We start from the raw sequence: 18,487 nt of genomic DNA, 5'->3' as shown, positions 1-18,487 counted from the left end.
GAGGAGCCGCCGGCTGGCGAGGGCAGCGCTTCCCCGCTCGGCTCGCAGGGAGTTAAACTTTTCACAGTTTTTCCCGATTGTTTGCAGTTCAGCCCTCTGCAACATAATGAAAGTTTTCGAGCCATCTGTTGTTAAGCTGGCGGTGAGCAAGGCCAGTATATCCAAACAAAGTGCTGGCCTGCTGTAAACTGAACCTGTCAGTTTAGCATAGCTGTGCTGACCTCGCCGGGCGCGGGGCAGCGGGTACCAGGCACTGGCTGCCTGCTCAGCTTCCAGGGGAACTTCTTGGGGGGACCGTGTTTACTTTTTCCACTTAGCGTTCCTCCCACAGGCTTGGACTAGTTTATACTAAATCTTTAAATTGACTCTGTTCTATTTTTTTTCCCCCCCCCGCTCCTATTCTGAACTTTCTCCTTTTTTCTTAATGTTTCGGGCCGTGCAGAAAAAAAAAAAAAAATCTATCAAAACCCCACAGTGGCTGGAATTTGAGCTTTTAAGGAGGTGATGGGTGAGGGGGGGACGACACAGGACAACAACTTCTGTGATTCTGTAACTCAGTGTGTGCATGTGTGCCGGCAAGATTCTCTCTCAAAAAAAAGAGGCATATTCCCAAGTATCCCAGCTTGCTTTCCAGCTCCTATTGTTCCCTTTGTTCTGTATTATTTAAGATCAGTTACTCATTTGCTTCAGAGGATTGGGAATAGCAGGCAAGGTAGAGCAGAGCAGCCAGCATCTATTGTCTTCCTGGGAGCCACAGTTTGAATCCAGAGTGGCTGGAGCAGCCTCCCTCCTGCTTCTCTTTGCTTCTGTTCAAGGGGTTGGTAGCTCCAGCAAAAAGTACTAGAGAATTTGAAACTTTTTTGAGTGTAATTGCCAAGACCAGACTGGAAATGCCCTTTATTTGTAGGGCTGTGTGGCAGGGAGTTGCTTTCCTTTCTTGTTCATATGAAATTCGTGTTAGTTTGGCCTCATCTTCTCTGCCTCAGTGTGTTTGTGCTTTTCCCAGTCTTACATCTCAGACTGCCTTCCCTTTTTCCTTCCTCCATAAATGTTATTTTAATTATTCCTTTTTGTCTGGGATGCAACACATGTAATTTCTCAGCTGGTATTCACTTGATACAAGTGATTTTAACTGTTTTTTTAGGATTGGCAACAAAACTTGAAGTTCCTGTGCCAGGAAAGTGACTATTTGGTATTACCTGTTTTCAGTGTTTGTTTTTTGGACTAGACCTACAGTAAATATCTCCATGCTACCGGTGCTGCCAAATTCAGTCTTTGGTTTCTACACTTGTGCTGTACCTGCTCGCTGGTCTCTGGCTGGTTTCAAGTGTGTTTTACTTACCTCATGATTCTTGGAAAGCAAGCCTGATCGTCAGTGACCCCGAATGCTGCAGTTCTCAGTCAGGAGGAGTTTTGCCTGAGGAGGAGCTGCTGAATTTGTGCCGTGTGTGAAACCAAACTGCGCCTTTGCAAAAGTGCGTCGTAGCTTAACAGCGTGGTGCAAATGCACTGGAAGCTCTGGAAAAGCAGGAAAAGCTCTAGAAAAGCAGTGAAAGTACTTGGCCTTTCCAGAAGACCCTTCCAAGGACTTGTGCCAGTGCCCACCAGAGGGTAGGAGTGCCCAGGGGATGAGGGGGAAGGAATGTGACAGTGGTGAGAAACACTCAATTTTAAATTAAAATGACTGCACTTACGAGGAAACCCCATCCAGCTCTAATCTGTTTGTAAGGTGACTGACACATAAAGTGCTTTTTGTTTTAAGGTAGAGGGAAATGCATTCAGGATAGAGTTTCTGGTATAAATGTCAGGTGCAACGCAGTGCATGCTCACTCAAAAAGTCAAGCAGATAACCTTGGCATTTAGGGACATTGCCTTGTATAAAACGAAATTGTATTTTGTTTTTAAAAAGGAGGACTACATTAAGAGGTCACCTATTAGCTATGTTTTTGCTAGCTGTCTGAAACTCAGCTCTACTGTCTATTAAACTCAAACCACTGTGTAAACATTCCTGTGTTGTTCCTGGTCTCTACAATGGCCAAGGGGATCAGGTTTCACCTGCCTGCACATCTTCAAGCAATTAAAGCAATTAGCTTGAAGCCATTTCACATTCAAGGTCTACTGTGACATTCAAGTCCAGAAGAAGTCGAGGGGAAAAGGAAAAAGAAGAGTATAAAAGGCTGCTGTTCAGCACATGCACACAAATAACCTATGAGGGGGTTTTGGACTTTGCAATAACTTCCAAATGCGGTCAGGAGGCTTCACAGCAGGCAGGCAAAGTTGCTGCTGAGAAAGGGAAAAGATAAAGAAAAAACACCTAATGATCCTTTAAATTATACCCAAATTTTGCACTGGGAAGGGAGGGGGAGGAGAGAGAAATAGCAACATGATTTGGAACGATATTTGTGTGAAATAATACAGCGTTGGCCTTATTTACTGATATTTCTCCTGGCACGGACATCATATTTTTCTTCTCATTTAGGTGGGGATTTATATTTGGTGTTTACATTGTAAAACTACACTCACTCTGGCTAATGTATCCCTTACAATGACATTCAGCTCAGAGTTTAGTGATTCCAGCAGTAAGTCTTGAAAGCTGCTATTTTTTAAAAGGTTGGAGCAGATTAGTGGTGACCTTAAAAGATTAAACTAGTACAGTTTAAAGATAAATAATCAGCCTTTAGCACATTAGATAGCTACATAAGCATGACAGAAGGTGACTTTCTTACAACAGTTTCAGAATCCAGGCAGCATTTTTACATTTGAAACTTGACTAAGGCAGGGAACAGTGGTTTGCAGAAAGCAAGACATAAACTGATTGCGCTACTTCAAATTGGTTAATACAGTTTTAAATCCACAGTTTTCCTGTTGGTTTTATTATTGAGAAGAGGCTAATTTTAAAAGCTGTGCCTGCTGCAAAAGAAGATCTTGCTTTGCCGTCCCGGAGGGTGTTCTTAATCAGAAATAACCGCAGGCTAAATTATAATGTGGAATCCTGCTGCCCTTTAACCTAACACTGCTGCTCGTTCAGTGTTTGTTAACAAATAGCTCTAAGTACAAAATTGTTTGAGAATTACTTTTTCATTATATTTGCTGACTTCAATTAGAATAAGAAGCTTATTTGGGGAAGAAAAATTAAAAATGTATGGGTTTCTAGAGAAAGTTTCAGCAATTGTTTCCCGGCAAGTGTCGCCTTCGGAACATAACTGCGGACTCTGTGGCACACATAATTCAATTTAAATAAAATTACCTTCTGAATGAATATTTCTGCACCGGTGGCAGAGGCAGCGCTCAGGAGCATCCCAAGACTTAGCCCTTGTAAAGATGAGCAAGCTAAAATGGTGGCAGGGGCTCAAGCCAGGGCCCCTTTTGCACCTTGCAGGGGGATGCAATTTCTAATGAAGAGGCACCAATTCCCCATCTCTGTAGTGTTGGGGAGGGCTGGGCTGTAGATGCGAGTGGCACAGTGTCCTATTTTTATTTCACTTTGAATAACACGTAATTGAAACGTACAGTCGGCAAATTAATTGGTGAGTTGAAGGTAAGAACTGCTGAGTTAGTAGAGACAGCACCAGCCCTGTTCTTTTTTTCCCCTTAAGTTTACATGCTGGAGCGGAAACGCCGCGGTGCTCAGAAAGGAGGTGATGCCTCTGTAAAGCAGATCTTTCCAATTTTATTTTTTTTTTTCTAGCTTAGTCTTCTGTTTCTATGATCTGCCTTTTGAACTGTTTTTGTGGCTGATCAGTTCCACCTAATATGTCTCTTGATTTCTGCTATTGTAATACTCAGACGACATGCTGTTCTCTTCATTTTTATAAGCTTTAGATGCTCCTGCCTGTCATACTCTGGCGGTTTATCTTCAGCGTCTGGATTTGCTTTCAGACTTGCATGTCTATCAAGCTGCTGTTGCTTTGAATGTGAGATCAAAAGAAGATGAATTCCAGTAAAAAATTTCCTTGTATGAAGAAAAGATTGGGGGCCTATGTAAACATCCCACTGACAGCTCCCAATGAGTTATTTTAGCAGAGCATTAGCACCCAGAATGACAGACAGTCCAAGACTACATGCTAAATAACAAATCAGTCCCTTCAGTGGCAGCAGCACGTTGCCACAACAGCAATACATTTTCTAAAGGAATCCTGTTCCTCTTTCTTATTGAATATGGCTGTTCGACTGCTCATCTCTTCACGAGCTGACTTTGAGTGCCAGCCCCAGTTTACTTTTTCTTGACAATATCTGTGTCATGTCACCAATATGACAGCAGACAGGGCTTTGATAATTGGGTGGGGAGACGGTTAGTTAGTCATCTGCAGTTAAATAGGTAGTTTGTTTTAGGGAGGGGAAGGAGACAGCGAAGGAGGGGTGGCATCTGCCGGAATGCTGAAGTTACACTTTGGGAGATGCCGAATGCAAGTCCCTGCACCCGAGACAAGCTGTGTTTTTTGGGCGGTTGTTTATATTTCAGTTCACACAGAGAAAACAGCTCTGCAGCCCGGCCAGCCTCCCAAGCTGGTTTCCAGAGCAAGTCACAGCACTGTTGAGGGTAGGAATGTCAAGCTTGGCTGGACTTCCGTGCAAATCCGAATTTGCCTAGATACAGAAGCGAGGTGTGCTTCTGCCTGCTGTTTGGTCTGTTTGGGGACATAATTAGTTCTGCCTGTTTCTGCTCACAGATAGGGGGGTTTAATAGTGTGGAGTCACTAGATTTTTGTGCCGGGTGGAGTGCTAATCCCAATTTTGAGATTACCTGTGAGCTCCAGCTGATCTCACCACTTCGCAAGGGAAGAATTAGGGAAGGAATGCTTTGCGGTTTCTTTGTCATTTAGTAAAAGCAGAGGTTGCTACTGTGGAGGCAGAGCCCGGTGGCTGCCGCGAAGGGCAGTGCTCCAGCGTCTCCCTCCAGCCTGTGCTCCGGCTGCACGGCACTTCCTGTTTATTCAAACATCTTTTTACCATTCTTCAGCCCCCGCTTCACAGAAACAGCCAGAAACATCTCCAGCGCGAAGACGGAAATCTAAAGGCAGACAGTAAGAGCTCACTCTGTTAAACTCTTCATTTTCTCTGCGAGTGCTCAGAGGAAAGGAGCATGCAGGCAGGGCTGAACTTTTAACGCGCTGCCTTGCGCAGGCAGCTTGGAGCACAGGAGAGGGGAATTGCTTTGGTTTGATGCAAAAGCAGACAGTTCAGGTTGTTTATGGCAGTGTTGACAAGGGTGGGGTTTTTGGCATGGCTTTGGAGAGCTGTGGCAAGGGCCGAGTCCTTTTTTGGGGTGCCTGTCACCTTGTGGTGCTGCCCCTCTGGCACAGGAGCAGCCATGTGCCACCATCCCTGCTGCTTGCCGGGTGCTGCAGCTTCTCTTTGCAGAACTGCCAAAAATACCTAAACAACAAACCCCTCCAAGAAAAGGAAACATTGCTGCTGCTCTGGGCAGCACAAGTGGCGCAAACCCACCGAACGGCTTTTTCGTTTTCCACAAATTGTTGCATGGTGGCTCTGGCACCGCATGCGAACCAGCCTCGCTAATATTTGTACCAATTTCATGCTAATAAAAATCAGGCTGCTGAGACAAGCATGGCTATTATCTCATTCATATGACTATTGTTTAGACCTGTGGTACTACAAAAGGAAAGGGAAAGCGTGCTCACGCCGGGTAATGGTTGTTAACTTCTCACGTGAGGGATTTTCTCTGCAGTTTTTCAGTATTAATGATTGTTGTATGAATGGTCTTCAGGGGTTATTGGAAGATAGTGTAGATCCTCTAGGTAATCCATGTCACAACACGGATGCTGGATTTTTTCCCCTCTGTTCAAGTGACTTTAAAAAACTGCTTGATATTTCTCAGTGATTTCTCCCCCCGCAGAAGTCCACTGAAATAGCAGGTAACTTTTTTTTTTTTTTTTTGGCAAGCATTCGTGGTGCCCGTATAGTGTGAAACATAAGAGAAAGTGGAAAATATGCTGCCTGCCCTATGGAGAAAACCCATCCTCCTTGAGGCTTTTCCTGCCTCTCCAAGATCCAAATACGCTTTAAAATTTTAAACTGTAAACCCCCATCTTCCTAGAAGAGAGAGCGAGAGAGAGAGAAATCAAGCTGTGTGTTCAGCCAAACCGCAAGTACAACAAACATATTTTGAAAATATATTGCTAGTCTGGCTTTTTAATGTTCAGAAGTTGTTCTACTTTGCAGGAAAAAAAAATGGTGTTTGCAACTGCCTTAAGGACAATTTGTTTAACAGTAGGAGTAATTTCATGGGGAAAATGGAAAGAGTGACTGAAGTTATTTACTCAGATGTTAGTGTAGGTGTGGGGCAGAAAACTCTCTGTGGGAACAGTGGGCTGCTTTTCTTGGTATCTTAGTCTATTTGATGACCATCAAATTTCCCAGCTCACTGGTTTTGTTTTTTCTGGATGGCATGTTTGATTATTTATCAGAAGGGAAAGGGAGTAGCTGAAGCAAATAAACATGTGACCAAGCTGTGTTTTGTTTTCCACTCAGAAGGCCATGCCCTTTAGCAGATATACCGAAAATAATAAACGTATTGTTTTATGATAAAAGGAAATTATGTGTATCATTTTCTTTAGCAAGGCCATTAACCCCTTGTGTTCGGTGGTCTCCACCTTCTGGCAGCTTGTTGGGCTTGCAGCTGGGAATTAAAGGCACTTAAACCCCCCTCTTGCCTGGAACATTTCCATGGATTACTGCTCCAGCCCTTTGGATTTGCTGGATTTATTGCATAGTCATAGAGCCCTGGTCATCTCCCCGGTCCTGCTTGGGGTGTGACCGACTAAATGAGAGACGCTTTGAATTTTCAGAAGGGTGCTGATTTCCAAAGAAAACCTTGGCAGGAGATGCTGGGATCTTCCAGCCTCCAGTGCTGGTGTCTGTGCAGCGTGAGGGGTTGCAGCTGTGTTTGGTCCGTTACAGACAGTGTCAATTTATGGGATTCTCTTTTAAATGCCAGGTGTCTAGCATGTAGCATGTAGTATTTCCTTTATAATACCAGCTTTGGACAATGTTCATTATCTTCCCTGAAAAAAAAAGTACAACAGAAAAACCAACACCCTATAAACTAAATCACTGTCAGGAAGTAAAATACAGGTTTGCTTCGTCTCCGGGAAGCATGTTGCATGCTTTAGCTGCTTTTATGGGATTAAAAGAAACAAGTTAAGACTGTCATGCACATGAAAGGAAACCGAGATGTGGTTTGCTTCGCATTGTGCAGGTAGGTATAAATTTAATAGACTGACTTGCTTTCAAAATCTCTCTTTGTCTCCCCGAGTCGCATGTCAGTTCCAGCGCGTTGATGAGCGCCAGGGTCTGTAATAGCGCCTGACTGCCGCTGCCCCGCAGGTGCCACAGCCACAGGAGGGTCCTCCTCCTCCTCCTCAGGGATGCAGGGTTCCTCTGAGGAATGGCTTCACATCGAGAAAGGGAAAATTTGCCTGACATTGTGAAGTTGTGTTCAAGCCTGTGCGTCGTTGGTGGGTGTGGAGGTGGATGCTTCACCTTCTGGGCGCAAGGGGGTCAGCCCTCCCTGGAGAGCCCAAGCGGATGGCAGGGGCTGGAGCTGGGGGTTTGGGTTTGAGGGAGGAAAAAGTGGCAGTCGAAATAGCAGGGAGAGGAAGGGCTGGCAAAATAAGGACCTGAAACTTAAATGTGATGTAAAGAAGAAAGAGGAAATGAGCAGCTGGGGCCAGGTGACATGGGCAGGGGCTACGCTGGGGAACATGGCTGGCCCCCCTGCCCAGAAGTCTCTGAGGGTTGAGGAGGCTCAGGGTGGGCTCAGGAATGGGCTTTGGGATCAGAGGTGCAGGACTGAGATACCTGCAAAGACCAAGGGGCAGGAGCAGTTGCAGCCTGTTGGACAGGGGAGCTCTCCAGCCCTGGCTGAAGTCCTTGGGCAGAAGCCCATGGAGGACCTGTCCATGGGGGAAAATGTCCTCCCAGACTTCAGCAATTTAAGGTTGTTTGTGCCCTGAAGCATAAACATTTGTACCTTGATTTCTATTTTTATTTTTAAAAAGGTAGCTGTAAATGCTCTCATAACTATCTCTGCAAGTGTCTAATCCTTTCTTTGCATCTTCCCCATGCTCTTGGCCCTGGTGATATCTTATGACAGTAAGTTCCAGGGAGTAATTATGAGTTGTATATTAAGAAAGGAAAAAAAATCTTTTTATCTGCTGTTTTGTTTTGGGGTTTTTTTTGGTGGCTGTTGCTTCCTGACTTCATTCAATGTCCTCTTTCTCTTGCATTATGAGAAATGGCAAAAGCACCAGATGTACCCTCTCAGGCCAAGTCACAACTTGTATACTTGTTATCGTCTCTCCTCTTACTCATCTCTCGCTAAACTAAACACTCCCACCCTTATCAATCTTGCCTCGTATCTGCTGAGCCCTCTAATCATTTTTGTCGCCTCCATCTCAATCTTGCCTATTTTTGCTTTACCAGAATCTGTTAAAATTAAGCTTTTTACAAGCAGTTCTAAATTAGGTTGTGCCATAGAAGTGCAGAGATGTGATTTGCAGCTTTAGTTTTCCATGTTTTGGGCTGTCCCAATGTTCTGTTTCCTTCATTCACCCAGCAGCAGCGAGTGTCTGATGGAGCGTGGTGAGATGTCCACAGTCAGGGGCTGTATTTCATGGGCCTCTGAGTACAAGTTTGTCATGCAGTGTTTTGGAAAACAAGCCTTAAAATATGTTCCCTGTTTTGTTGACCACACAGGGAAGCGCGCAAGCAGCTGTATGCAATATACTATTTATGTTGTAGCAACAAAAAGGCCCTCTTCCTTCTCCCCCCCCCACCTTATCCCTCTTCTCTTCTCTCTTAAAAAATATGAGAACTTCCCGTGCTTTTGACATCCAAGAAAAACGCGGCTCAGCAGTGAATGCTCCTCCAAATATTCAAAGGTCTGGTTCACTTTTGCATAAACACAGTAGTTCAGAATCTGATCTCGAGCCTACAGAAATGAGCTGGAAATCCCATAAGATTTTTTTTTTTCATCACTCAGGAACAGTTCAGTTCTGGTTCAGTTTGAACAGGGAGCCAAAATTTGTATCCTTTCTCATTTTACCAGGATGTGTTGGCCCATCCCTCCTTTCTTGCTGGTACAGACCGCTACATGCTGTGAGTCTTGGCATGCCAAAATAAAGAGAACCATTTTTAATGTTTGGGAACTTTTTGCCAGATACTTTTTAAGTGGCTTTGATGAGTCCTGACTGTGACTCTTTTTAAAAGAAGGGACAGAAGGTGTTTTTGCGGTGTAACCGCCTGAGGATTTAATTTATGCCTCAAAAAAGGGATTTTTGTAGCCATTTTCCCTGTTGTAGCTTCTTCAGGGTTTGCAGGTTCCTGGTGTTGGCTGAGGCTGATCTCTCACCCTACTGTCCCTTGCTGCCTGCCCCCTTCATCCCTGTAGTGTCTCCAAGTATTGGAGAAAATGCCTCACCCACCTTTTCCCTGAAATTGTTGGAGTTCTTGAATAAATTACAAAATGGAAATTGGTTTTGTTCAGAGGCAGACTCTGTTTTCCCCCTGTGTGGTGCTGGGTCCTCACAGGCAGGGACCTTGCCAGCCATGGGATGGGCTGTGGGATGGCAGGGCAGGGGCATGGAGTCCACTCATCCTCCCACCGAGGAGTAACCTCAGTGCCCACGAGGAGAACTGCAGCAGAGCTGGGACACAGGCAGCTCCACCCTGTGGGTTTGGAAGAAAGGCTTTCTGTTTCCAGTGCCTTTTTCTGGAGGGAATCTCCTTAACTGGTAGCCAGAATCTATTCCAGAGGAAAGAAACTAAGGCTGCTGGAAGAAAAATAGAGACTCATCTTCTTTCCTTATGACTGAACTATTCTAGGAGATGCTTCAGCATGAGGCACATTGCCAACTCTCTTGCTCCAAGTGTGCCCCTGTCACATCAGGGACAGGATGTGAGCCAGGGTTTGTACATGTGGACCTCAGGTCCCTACTCTTTTCCCAGTACAGGAATCACCCCATTAGTCACTTGTGCAGACCAGTCTGCTGTGATCTTCGTGGCCAGCTGACCCTTTTATTGACCATTGCATTGCTGTTGAAGCTCCCCTCTATGACGAGCTGGCTGGTAGCCCTTGGGTGGACCCAGCCTTGCAGATTGGCTGCAGCCAACTGAGGCACTGGGTACAACCAGCAGCATCTCCCCAGGCTCAGGGCATCCCTGCTGCACCAGTGGAGCTGGGACAGGGTGGGTGGAAAAGGATTATTTAATGAAACAAGGAAGCAGAGGATGAGATGGGGATGGGGATTGTTTGAATCCAAGGTGGTTGAGAAGGCTGGATAGTAGGAATGATTCACCAGGTTATGTTGCATCTTAGCTGTGTGTCATAGCAGAGCCCCATGTCCTGCCTGTAGGTATGCTCAGAGTTCCCTTCTGCACTGCCAGGAGCAGTGTTGGGGCTCTTGGCTGTGTCATTCTGTGTGTGGTACAGGGTCAGGGTGCTGGCAGTGGGGAAGGGAGCACGTAGCAGCTCATTTCCCAGTTCTGGAGGAAGATGGAAGAGCTGGGCACGAATGTCAGAGGGAATAAGTGCTGCAAGAACATCTGCTTCTCTTTTTTGCATCTTCTACATTTTATTCCTCCTCTTCATTTTGGTTCCTTTCCTATTCTCTAGTTGGTTCATCTCACCTCCCCCTGTTCTGTTCCTCCCAGAGGAACAGCACTACCCACTGCTGTCGCTTTGCACTATTTTTTATTTTTTTCCCTTTGCATACTGCTCCTCTCCTCGCTGGTTTCCACACGTTGTGCGGCTCCTGAGCCTGCCGGAGGAGAGCTGCAGCAGGGCTCCCCTCCAATGTGTCTGCCTCCTACCACCGCTCCTCTACATCTGCTGCTCCAGGAGAAGAGAGTGTCGCAGGAGAGGAGGTAGAGGAGGCAGGAGTGGGAGAGACATGAAGCATCTCTGAAGCTCGGGTGCATCCGGGCTTCCGAGCTTGAGAGCTGCATCTTGCCGCTCTGCTGGGAGCAGCTGTGGAGTGGAGCGGGGTGTGAGGACAGATGGGAGCTGAGAAGGAAGAGAGATTGCTGGCTGAGTCTAAATTCCCCCTCGTCCCACCCAGGAGAAACAAAGGTACTTGCCTTGTGAGGCTGAAGGGAAGCAAGAAGCCCTGTTGGGAGGTGGGCCATGCTCCACTGGGAGAGGTGCCTGGAGCTGCTGACGGGGAGATTCCTCAGGGCCTGAAGGTGGCATGAAATTTGGGGAGAAATAGATGATGGGAGAGCTGCATGCCTGCTGCTGCAATGCTGTGCTTTGCCCAAACCTCAGTGGGGAAGTTGAGGAGCAGTGGTAGCTTGCAAGGGTATGGCTATCAAAGGTCAACACACAAGGTCTGGGACCAGCGTAGTGTGATGTTTGCTCCAAGGGCAGATTTTGCCCTTAAAGTTTCTCCCTTCTCTCTCTGCTTGCTTGTTTTTTTCTGTTTTGCTGTTTATGACCATAACTGAAATTATGGACAGAATATGGTGTTGGCTGGCAACTAACTTTCCAGATTATTGCTTGGACACTTCCAATGGCTGCAAGACCACCTCTGATTTTAGAGAACTCTTCCTTCTTCCTTTCTCAAGTTGCTTTCCTGATAAGCAGCTTTGTCCACCTGGAAAGGCCCAGAATCCTTAGGAATCTGTAAAAACACATGAGATTTTGTTTTGTGTTCTCCTTGAAACTTCTGAGTGCATGTTTATCCAGATAGTTTGTAGGCAGCCCATTCATTACTGACCAGCTGCCCTGGGTATTGGCAGTTGAACAGGACACCCCTTTCTTTTGCATCCTCATGGCTGCTGCTCATCTCCCCACCCTCCAGTGTACATTCCTTTCCATACATCCTGACGTTCCCTGGATTGATCTTTCCATGCTCAGGTTCAGAAACAAGCTTCCCCTGGCGTTAGAGCCAGGCCTATTATAGCTGTAGGTCATCATATTTCATTAATAACTGATTGATATTAATAATGGTTGGAGCAGATAGGAAGGGAGGAGCTGGAGCACTTTTTCTTCAGTAGGAATAGGATGATGGAAAAAAGTTGGAGAGTTGCTGCCTTGTACTGGCTGCAGTGGTGGAACAAGTTAGCAAGAGGCTCCATGCGACTGGATCCTGTTACTGTTTTCCTTATGTACTGACACTGTAAGCAAGTATACGGCCTTTAAGCAGCATTTCTATTTTTAAAGTTCTACCCTCTTTTTCCAGTGTATTTCCCTTCCCCAGCCCCCTTCCCGAATCAGGAGTTTCTGGCCACATGCAGTGAGAGGCAGGGCCGCATTTTTACCCTTCGTCAGAGCTTGCCCAAAGAGGATGGTGAAACTGAAAGGTCAAGGTGCTTGCATGGAAATGTTGAATTACAACAGTAACTGGGGTGATAGCAGTGCCCAGTGTTCTGGGCAAACAACAGCTGGGCAAACAAGTCACGTTCTGTCTGTCTTGCAGTAAAATTGTCTTGGTCATCTCAAATGTGTACTTTTTTTTTCCCCCTCCTGGTGCTTAAGTGGTTGGGAAATAATAAATGGTTGCCACTTCCCTAAGCACAGGGAGAGGGCTTTTCAGTGGGGCTTCCCACTTACGCTGTGAATGAAACAGGCTTGATTCATCTCACAGTTAATGTACTGTTAACATTTTTCCTGGGTTAGGTGTCACCCAGTGTTGACTCTCAAATACCATTCCAAGTTTGTGCAATGTCTCTCAAGCTCTGTATTTCAGTTGCCTTTTTACTGATCTCTGTTTTACACCGGAAAATCTCCTTATGTCTGGGTGATTTCCTAATGGATAAGAAAACACCTTGGGAGTTCATTTACTGTATCTTGCATTTAGGCGTAGGATGACTTGGTTGGTAGGCAGCCTTTTCCTGATGTTGTCTTTCCAAATCCATGTTTATAGTGACCAGAACCCATGGAAGATTCATTTTCAGGGGGATGCTTTCCTTTCTCTGTTTTTCCCAGTAAGTGAGAGGATTTCCCCTTGTGTTTTGGTGCAGAGAGGAGGATGGGTACTGCTGCTCTGTGATTCACTGCTGGAAGCCAGGATTGCTGTCTTGGTCTCTGGGTGTCCCAAGAAGCTTTGTCCAGACTTGCAGGCTCTTTGAGCAGTGCAGATAATGTGGCTGCTGGTAAATACAGAGCCAGGTATTTGAAGCACCTCTGTGGTTTTGGGGGCTCTTGGCATCTCCACCTTAAAGGAACATGCTCTTGTCTGGACATACAAACACAAGCTGCTTTTTCACGGCCCCTGGCAATTGTTCACTTGCAAGCACGTGGTGGAGATTTAGGATGTAACTATGGCAGTGGGGAGGAATGTGTGAAAAGAGCTTGGGGATGTCAGAGCACCTGCTTGTGAGGAGAGGGCCACGTTAGCAGAGCTGTTGGCTAGCAGTAAACAGTCGTGGCACCCTTGTTTCAGGACTTGGCAGCAGCAGGAGTTGAACCGAATCCAGCTTTACTCTCTACTGCCTGTTCAGTAAGTTGAGGACAAGGCAGATGATTAAGGAAATGTGGGGAAACTGCTACAGAAGCTTTTGGAAAGATAAGAGACTTTGGTCTCCATGTCTGACAGTCTGGCACTTCTCACTAGCATTGAATTCACATGCAAATCAAAGGCAACATCTACTCCCACAGGAAGCTTTATTAATGTACAGGCCTGCTTGCGAATCTCCGTGCTGATGAAGGTTGTGGGACTGACTTCACTCAAATTAATTTCCCTGTCTATCCTCGCCTGAGCACTGTGCAGCACCGGCAGCCTCAGCAGGGCTCCCACGCCAGAGGTGAGCTCCGTGCAGGAGCAGCACTGCCTGGAACCAGGGAAGGGGGCAGAGGGGTGATGCTTCTTGGCTTGGCTTGTACGGCCGTCCACAGGGCTTGAACTGATATCAGCAAAGTAATTCCATGAAGGCAAACCCCAAACGGGCTTGAAGTATTTTGTGAGTGAGAGGAAGGAGGGTCAGTGTATCCCAAGCCATCTTTCTCATACATGTCCTGTCTTGTGTGAGGACTGTGGATGAGGCTTGGAAGTGGCAAGGACAGGACTGAGGTAGGAGGAAGGAAAGGCTGAACAGGGAGAAGTAGAAAGGCAGAGGGATGTGGGATTGCTGGGTTCACTGTACCACCAAGGGCTTGGTAGCTCCTTGATGCAGATGCTCAGTAAGAAGCATATCTGAGCTATACACAACCTTCCACATCATAAACCCGAGCTCATCTGATGCTCAGCTTTTATTGCTGTCAGTTATTTGTAAGTGAAAAAACGAAATCTTGAGAAATGGGAAATGCCATTTCAAGCTGCAATCCCTGGAATGTCAGCATGTTGCCATCTCTCTTGCATCTACCTTGTCTTTTGCCTTTGATATTCCTGTCCATCCTGGCTGCTTGTATCCCTGATGCTCCCTCTGGCCCACTTCTATTCTTTCTAATCCTTTCCTTCCTGCCCTGCTCCACCCTCTGTGCTGGTCCTTCCTTCTTACCAACTCTGGTCCCACCAGGTTTGCACCAGCACAGATGACACCTGGACATGGAAGGGGGTGGTGTAGATGTCACCTTGAATGGAGACCCTCAGAGTGGTGGGTGTGAGGGATGTGGGTGCTGTGCAGCTGGACTGGAGCTCTGGCTTTCCTCCAGCAGATCTCTGCCAGTGCCAGCCTGACCCCACAGCCAGAGACCCTCATTGCTGTGGGGTCAGTCATGGTAAGGGTTTATGGTGGCAGTGGCCACCCCACCAAGCTGCATGGAGCTTCGTGGCCAGCTCGAGTAGAGAGCAGGCATTTCTTGCATGGCTACTTGTTCTGGGAATCTTGAAAAATTTCTGGCAGCCAGTTTAATTGTGCAACCTCTCAGCTGCCAGAACGGATAGAATATGATCATATCACATGAAATGCATGCAGGGTCTGCTATAGCAACTGTATTTCAAAGAGACAACACATATGGTGACTGGTTCTTTTTGGAATAATATCTATAAGTTGATGATGTTTTATTCAAAAAGGCTGTAGCTTGAAAGGTTAGGGATGTTCTGATTGTTTAGTGTATGATTAAAGAAAGGCTTCTGTGTTTTTTTTGGCCTATTGAATCTAATTACTGGGAACTAAAATGATCATTTGATTGCACATTTACCTGGAATTATTCTTCTGCAGAGCCAGTCTTAATAATATATAATAATATGTTGCGCTTGTACTGTATAGAGCTTCTTGTCTGAGCAACTCAGAGTGCTTTACAAGTATTCATTAATTAAATAAGCCATACAACACTCCTGTTAAATAAGTGAGTATTTGTTGCCTATCCGCTTAAGTCTTGTAGGTTTTATTTCTGCTGCCTCTGCCCACCCTTGAAGATGCTTTAACAGCTAAATAAGTTAATTCAATAAAAATAAGGTGTTTTTTTAACTGTTCTTAGCGCTTTCTGCATAAAGCTTTCTTTTGTTGCATTGAATTCTTTGGTAGGCTGTAGGGTTTCCTGTTTCCTGATGGTGCACCATTGAGGGGGTGCTGGCTGTGTGTGTCTGGAGCCCAGATCCATGCCCAGCAGCTCCCTGCACCCATTGCAGGGACATGGACCAATTCAGCGATGTTATGGGTGCACTAAGCTCCAACCAGCTTGAAATGCAAAATCTAATTTTACCTGCACCGTGCCAAGCTCTGCTGGAAATCCCATCCATCCCTAGAGAGTTTTTCTGATCCAGTGGAGACTTGTTATTAAATTGGAAAGGAGGCTTACTGCCAAAGCATTATAAGGTCTCTCCTGCCCACTTGCCCTGGTCAGCTGTGGTGGTTCTCCAGTCCGCTGAGCTGACCAATGTCTCTCCAAAAGTAAAAAGATGGATCTTGGCAATTAAAATAACAAGGTTTTACTGGGGTGAGGGAGTTGGGTTAGAGTTTGCTGACCTTGATATCAAACCTTTCCCATCAGTTCTGCGCTGAGATTAAACACTGCAACTTGAAGGAGCAGGTGAAACCTGAAGCATATCTGACTTCTTAATTAAATAGGTATTAATTAAATCACTCAGAGAACATACACAGTAGGAGTGGGGAAGGCTTTTTCCCTCCTTCCATGTAGGCATCTTGCAAAGGGACTATTTTTCTTGTTTTACATTAATGAAGTCTTCAGCCTTCCCACTTTTCCACCTACACATGTACTGAACGTCTCCAAGGAGACCAGGGAGGCCCGGTCCGGTGCTGGTGAATCCTCCGGGAGCAGCAGGCTGGGGTCTCGCAGCGCAGCCTCAGCTGTGCCACAGTCTGCCTTGCAGGGATCATCCTTGCTGTGCCCTGCCCGGGGAGCCAGGAGGGAGCCAGGGCAGGGACTGGCTCCTCAGCTTTTCCTCTTTTATCTCCTCTTGGTTTCCTTTCCCCACCTGATGGAGAAATCGGGCCTTGCAGAGCAGCTCCAGTGTTGAGGGACTCTTCTCTGCTTTGGATGATATTTTGCAATAATTTCCCCACATCCTGCTTGCTCATGCTTTCAGGGTCATGTCCCTTGCCCCTCCAGTGTCACACTGTCCCTTTACTGCTGTGTCCCCTCCCAGTGAGTCCCCACAGCTGACAATGATTTTCATAGGATCATAGAACATCCTGAGCTGGAAGGGACCCACAAGGATCATCAAAGTCCAAGTCCTGGATTTTGGTGAGGGGAAATGTTGTCTCTGCTTTTCTTTGTATTCTGTCCAGTTCCTTGCAGCTTTCTCAGCCTTCAGCATGGCTCTGGCTGCTGCTGCCTCTCCTCTTTCTCCCACCATGGCCTTCCAGAAGCTTCCCTGATGTTCTCTGGTGCTCAGGGGAGCAGACAGTGATATATGACTGCCCTCTTCTGTAAACCCAGCCTGATCTGCTGGAGAGGAGGCATCTGAAAGCTGAAAGCAAAGGAGACTGCCCATTAGTGAGGAGGGCTGTGAGCTGCTTCAGGGGGACAACAACAACTCCATGGAGATCACCACCAGGATTCCTGCAGTTACTTGAGGCTTCCACCCAGGAGGCAAACATCAGCTGCTGCTGTTTTTCTCCTTAGTCAAAATGGGAAATCAGTGGTGGGATATCACCCCATTGTATGCTAGGTGTTGCTGTTGTGGAAGCCACTGCTTTCCTCACTGGAGGTGCATCAGGAGTGGAGTGGTACTCCATGACCAGGGATTTCTTTGCCCTTATGCTGCTTGTGTAGCTCCCCGTGCCCTCTTGACTCTGAACTCAATTCTCCAACCTCTTTCTCCCTACAGGCTCTCCAGGTGGCACGACAGCTTCTCCTGCAACAGCAGCAGCAACAGCAGCAGCAGCAGCAGCAACAAGTTAGTGGATTAAAGTCTCCAAAGAGGAATGACAAACAGCCAGCCCTTCAGGTAAGGGGTGCCTGTGAGCCTCTCTGAGGGTCTGGGGCTTGTAAAAGCTGAATAAATGTGTCTTCCATGCAGACACTGGGTTGGAACCTTCAGGGGCTTCCTCCCTGTGTCCACAGAGTGGCTGTGGCTGGTGTAAGTGGCAGCAGGATTGATGCTGGGTGCTCTTGGAAGTCCCACCTACGGCGTATTTACAAATCGTGAGCGTGTACTTTTATTAGCGTCTGGTAGGGTTGGATCATGACAAAATGGAATAGCTTTTGTTACTGTGTCAGTGTGCATAGGAGATTTGCATTAACATTTCTGTTTGATTGCTGTTCCATTTGTAGTCTGTGTTCACTCAAACCGTTGATTTGCTGTGTCAAGGATATTGGGAAATGCTAGGATATCATATCATCGGTGTGTTTTTCCCCCTTTTATTGTCTGCTGATTTATGGACATCTTCAGAAATAAAATCTAAATATTAGAGGGCTTTGTGCTGTTATGAATTCAGAGAGCTAAAACCAATACAGCATTCCCAAACAGAAGATGTATGCACACATATGGGGCTTTGGAGTACATTCTGCTAGTCTTGTGGGATAAATCACGGGGAGTTAAAGACAAGAAAGACCTATTAGGTCATGTATCACAGTTCCTTTTTTTTCTCTTTTTTTTTTTTTTTTTCTTGCTATTCTAGTGCTAGAAATCCCAAGTGATGGTGGGACTGCTATTATTTTCCTTCAGATAGTTTTCCATAACAAAGCACACGCTCAGGAACTTTCCACTTTAATTCCATCCTCTTGCTCCAAGTAATACTGCTTGTATAAATACTGAGTCAGTCCCTTGCCTTGCCTCGTGTTCGCACTCCTCAAACATCTGAGATACTTACATGTACTTGCCAGTTTTGGCAAATTATATGTATCTAGTTCTTTATGTATTTCTTAAACTAGCACTTCCAGACCCTTGACCACTTTGCTGGTTTGCAGCTGGTTATTGCTTTTATTACTGCAATTGCAATTGCAGCATGTCAGTGGATTTTTGATAATAAGGTCCTGAATGCAGCAGTTCAGCTGCAGTTGCACAAAGCCCTTTAGCTGGGACATTTATCTTATCTCGCTCTTCTATATCTGATGCTTCAGCCTCTGTAGCCCCAAATTCTTTCTGGATTTTTTTTCCCTCTTGTTGTCATAGCACGT

At 46.1% G+C, this 18,487-nt stretch overlaps 1 protein-coding gene across 11 annotated transcripts in view; it reads left to right on the top strand.

Annotated features, from left to right (window-relative positions):
* FOXP1 (forkhead box P1) overlaps positions 1-18,487 on the top strand; it is a 377,541-nt gene that overhangs the window by 248,759 nt on the left and 110,295 nt on the right. For 10 of the 11 annotated variants that reach the window (XM_063165022.1, XM_063165025.1, XM_063165020.1 and 7 more), the window contains one exon: positions 17,196-17,315. Coding sequence is in view for 9 of the 11 variants with exons in the window: in XM_063165025.1 (XP_063021095.1) it covers positions 17,196-17,315 (120 nt within the window). In the remaining 2 variants the exon portion in view is untranslated. Of the gene's footprint in view, positions 1-4,970; positions 5,025-17,195; positions 17,316-18,487 lie in introns of those variants that run through there. The other variant, XM_063165023.1, reaches the window with a different exon arrangement.

The sequence above is a fragment of the Melospiza melodia genome, chromosome 10 (assembly GCF_035770615.1).
Source record: "Melospiza melodia melodia isolate bMelMel2 chromosome 10, bMelMel2.pri, whole genome shotgun sequence".
In the NCBI taxonomy this organism is placed as follows: domain Eukaryota; kingdom Metazoa; phylum Chordata; class Aves; order Passeriformes; family Passerellidae; genus Melospiza; species Melospiza melodia.
This window is presented reverse-complemented; position numbering and strand designations above follow the sequence as displayed.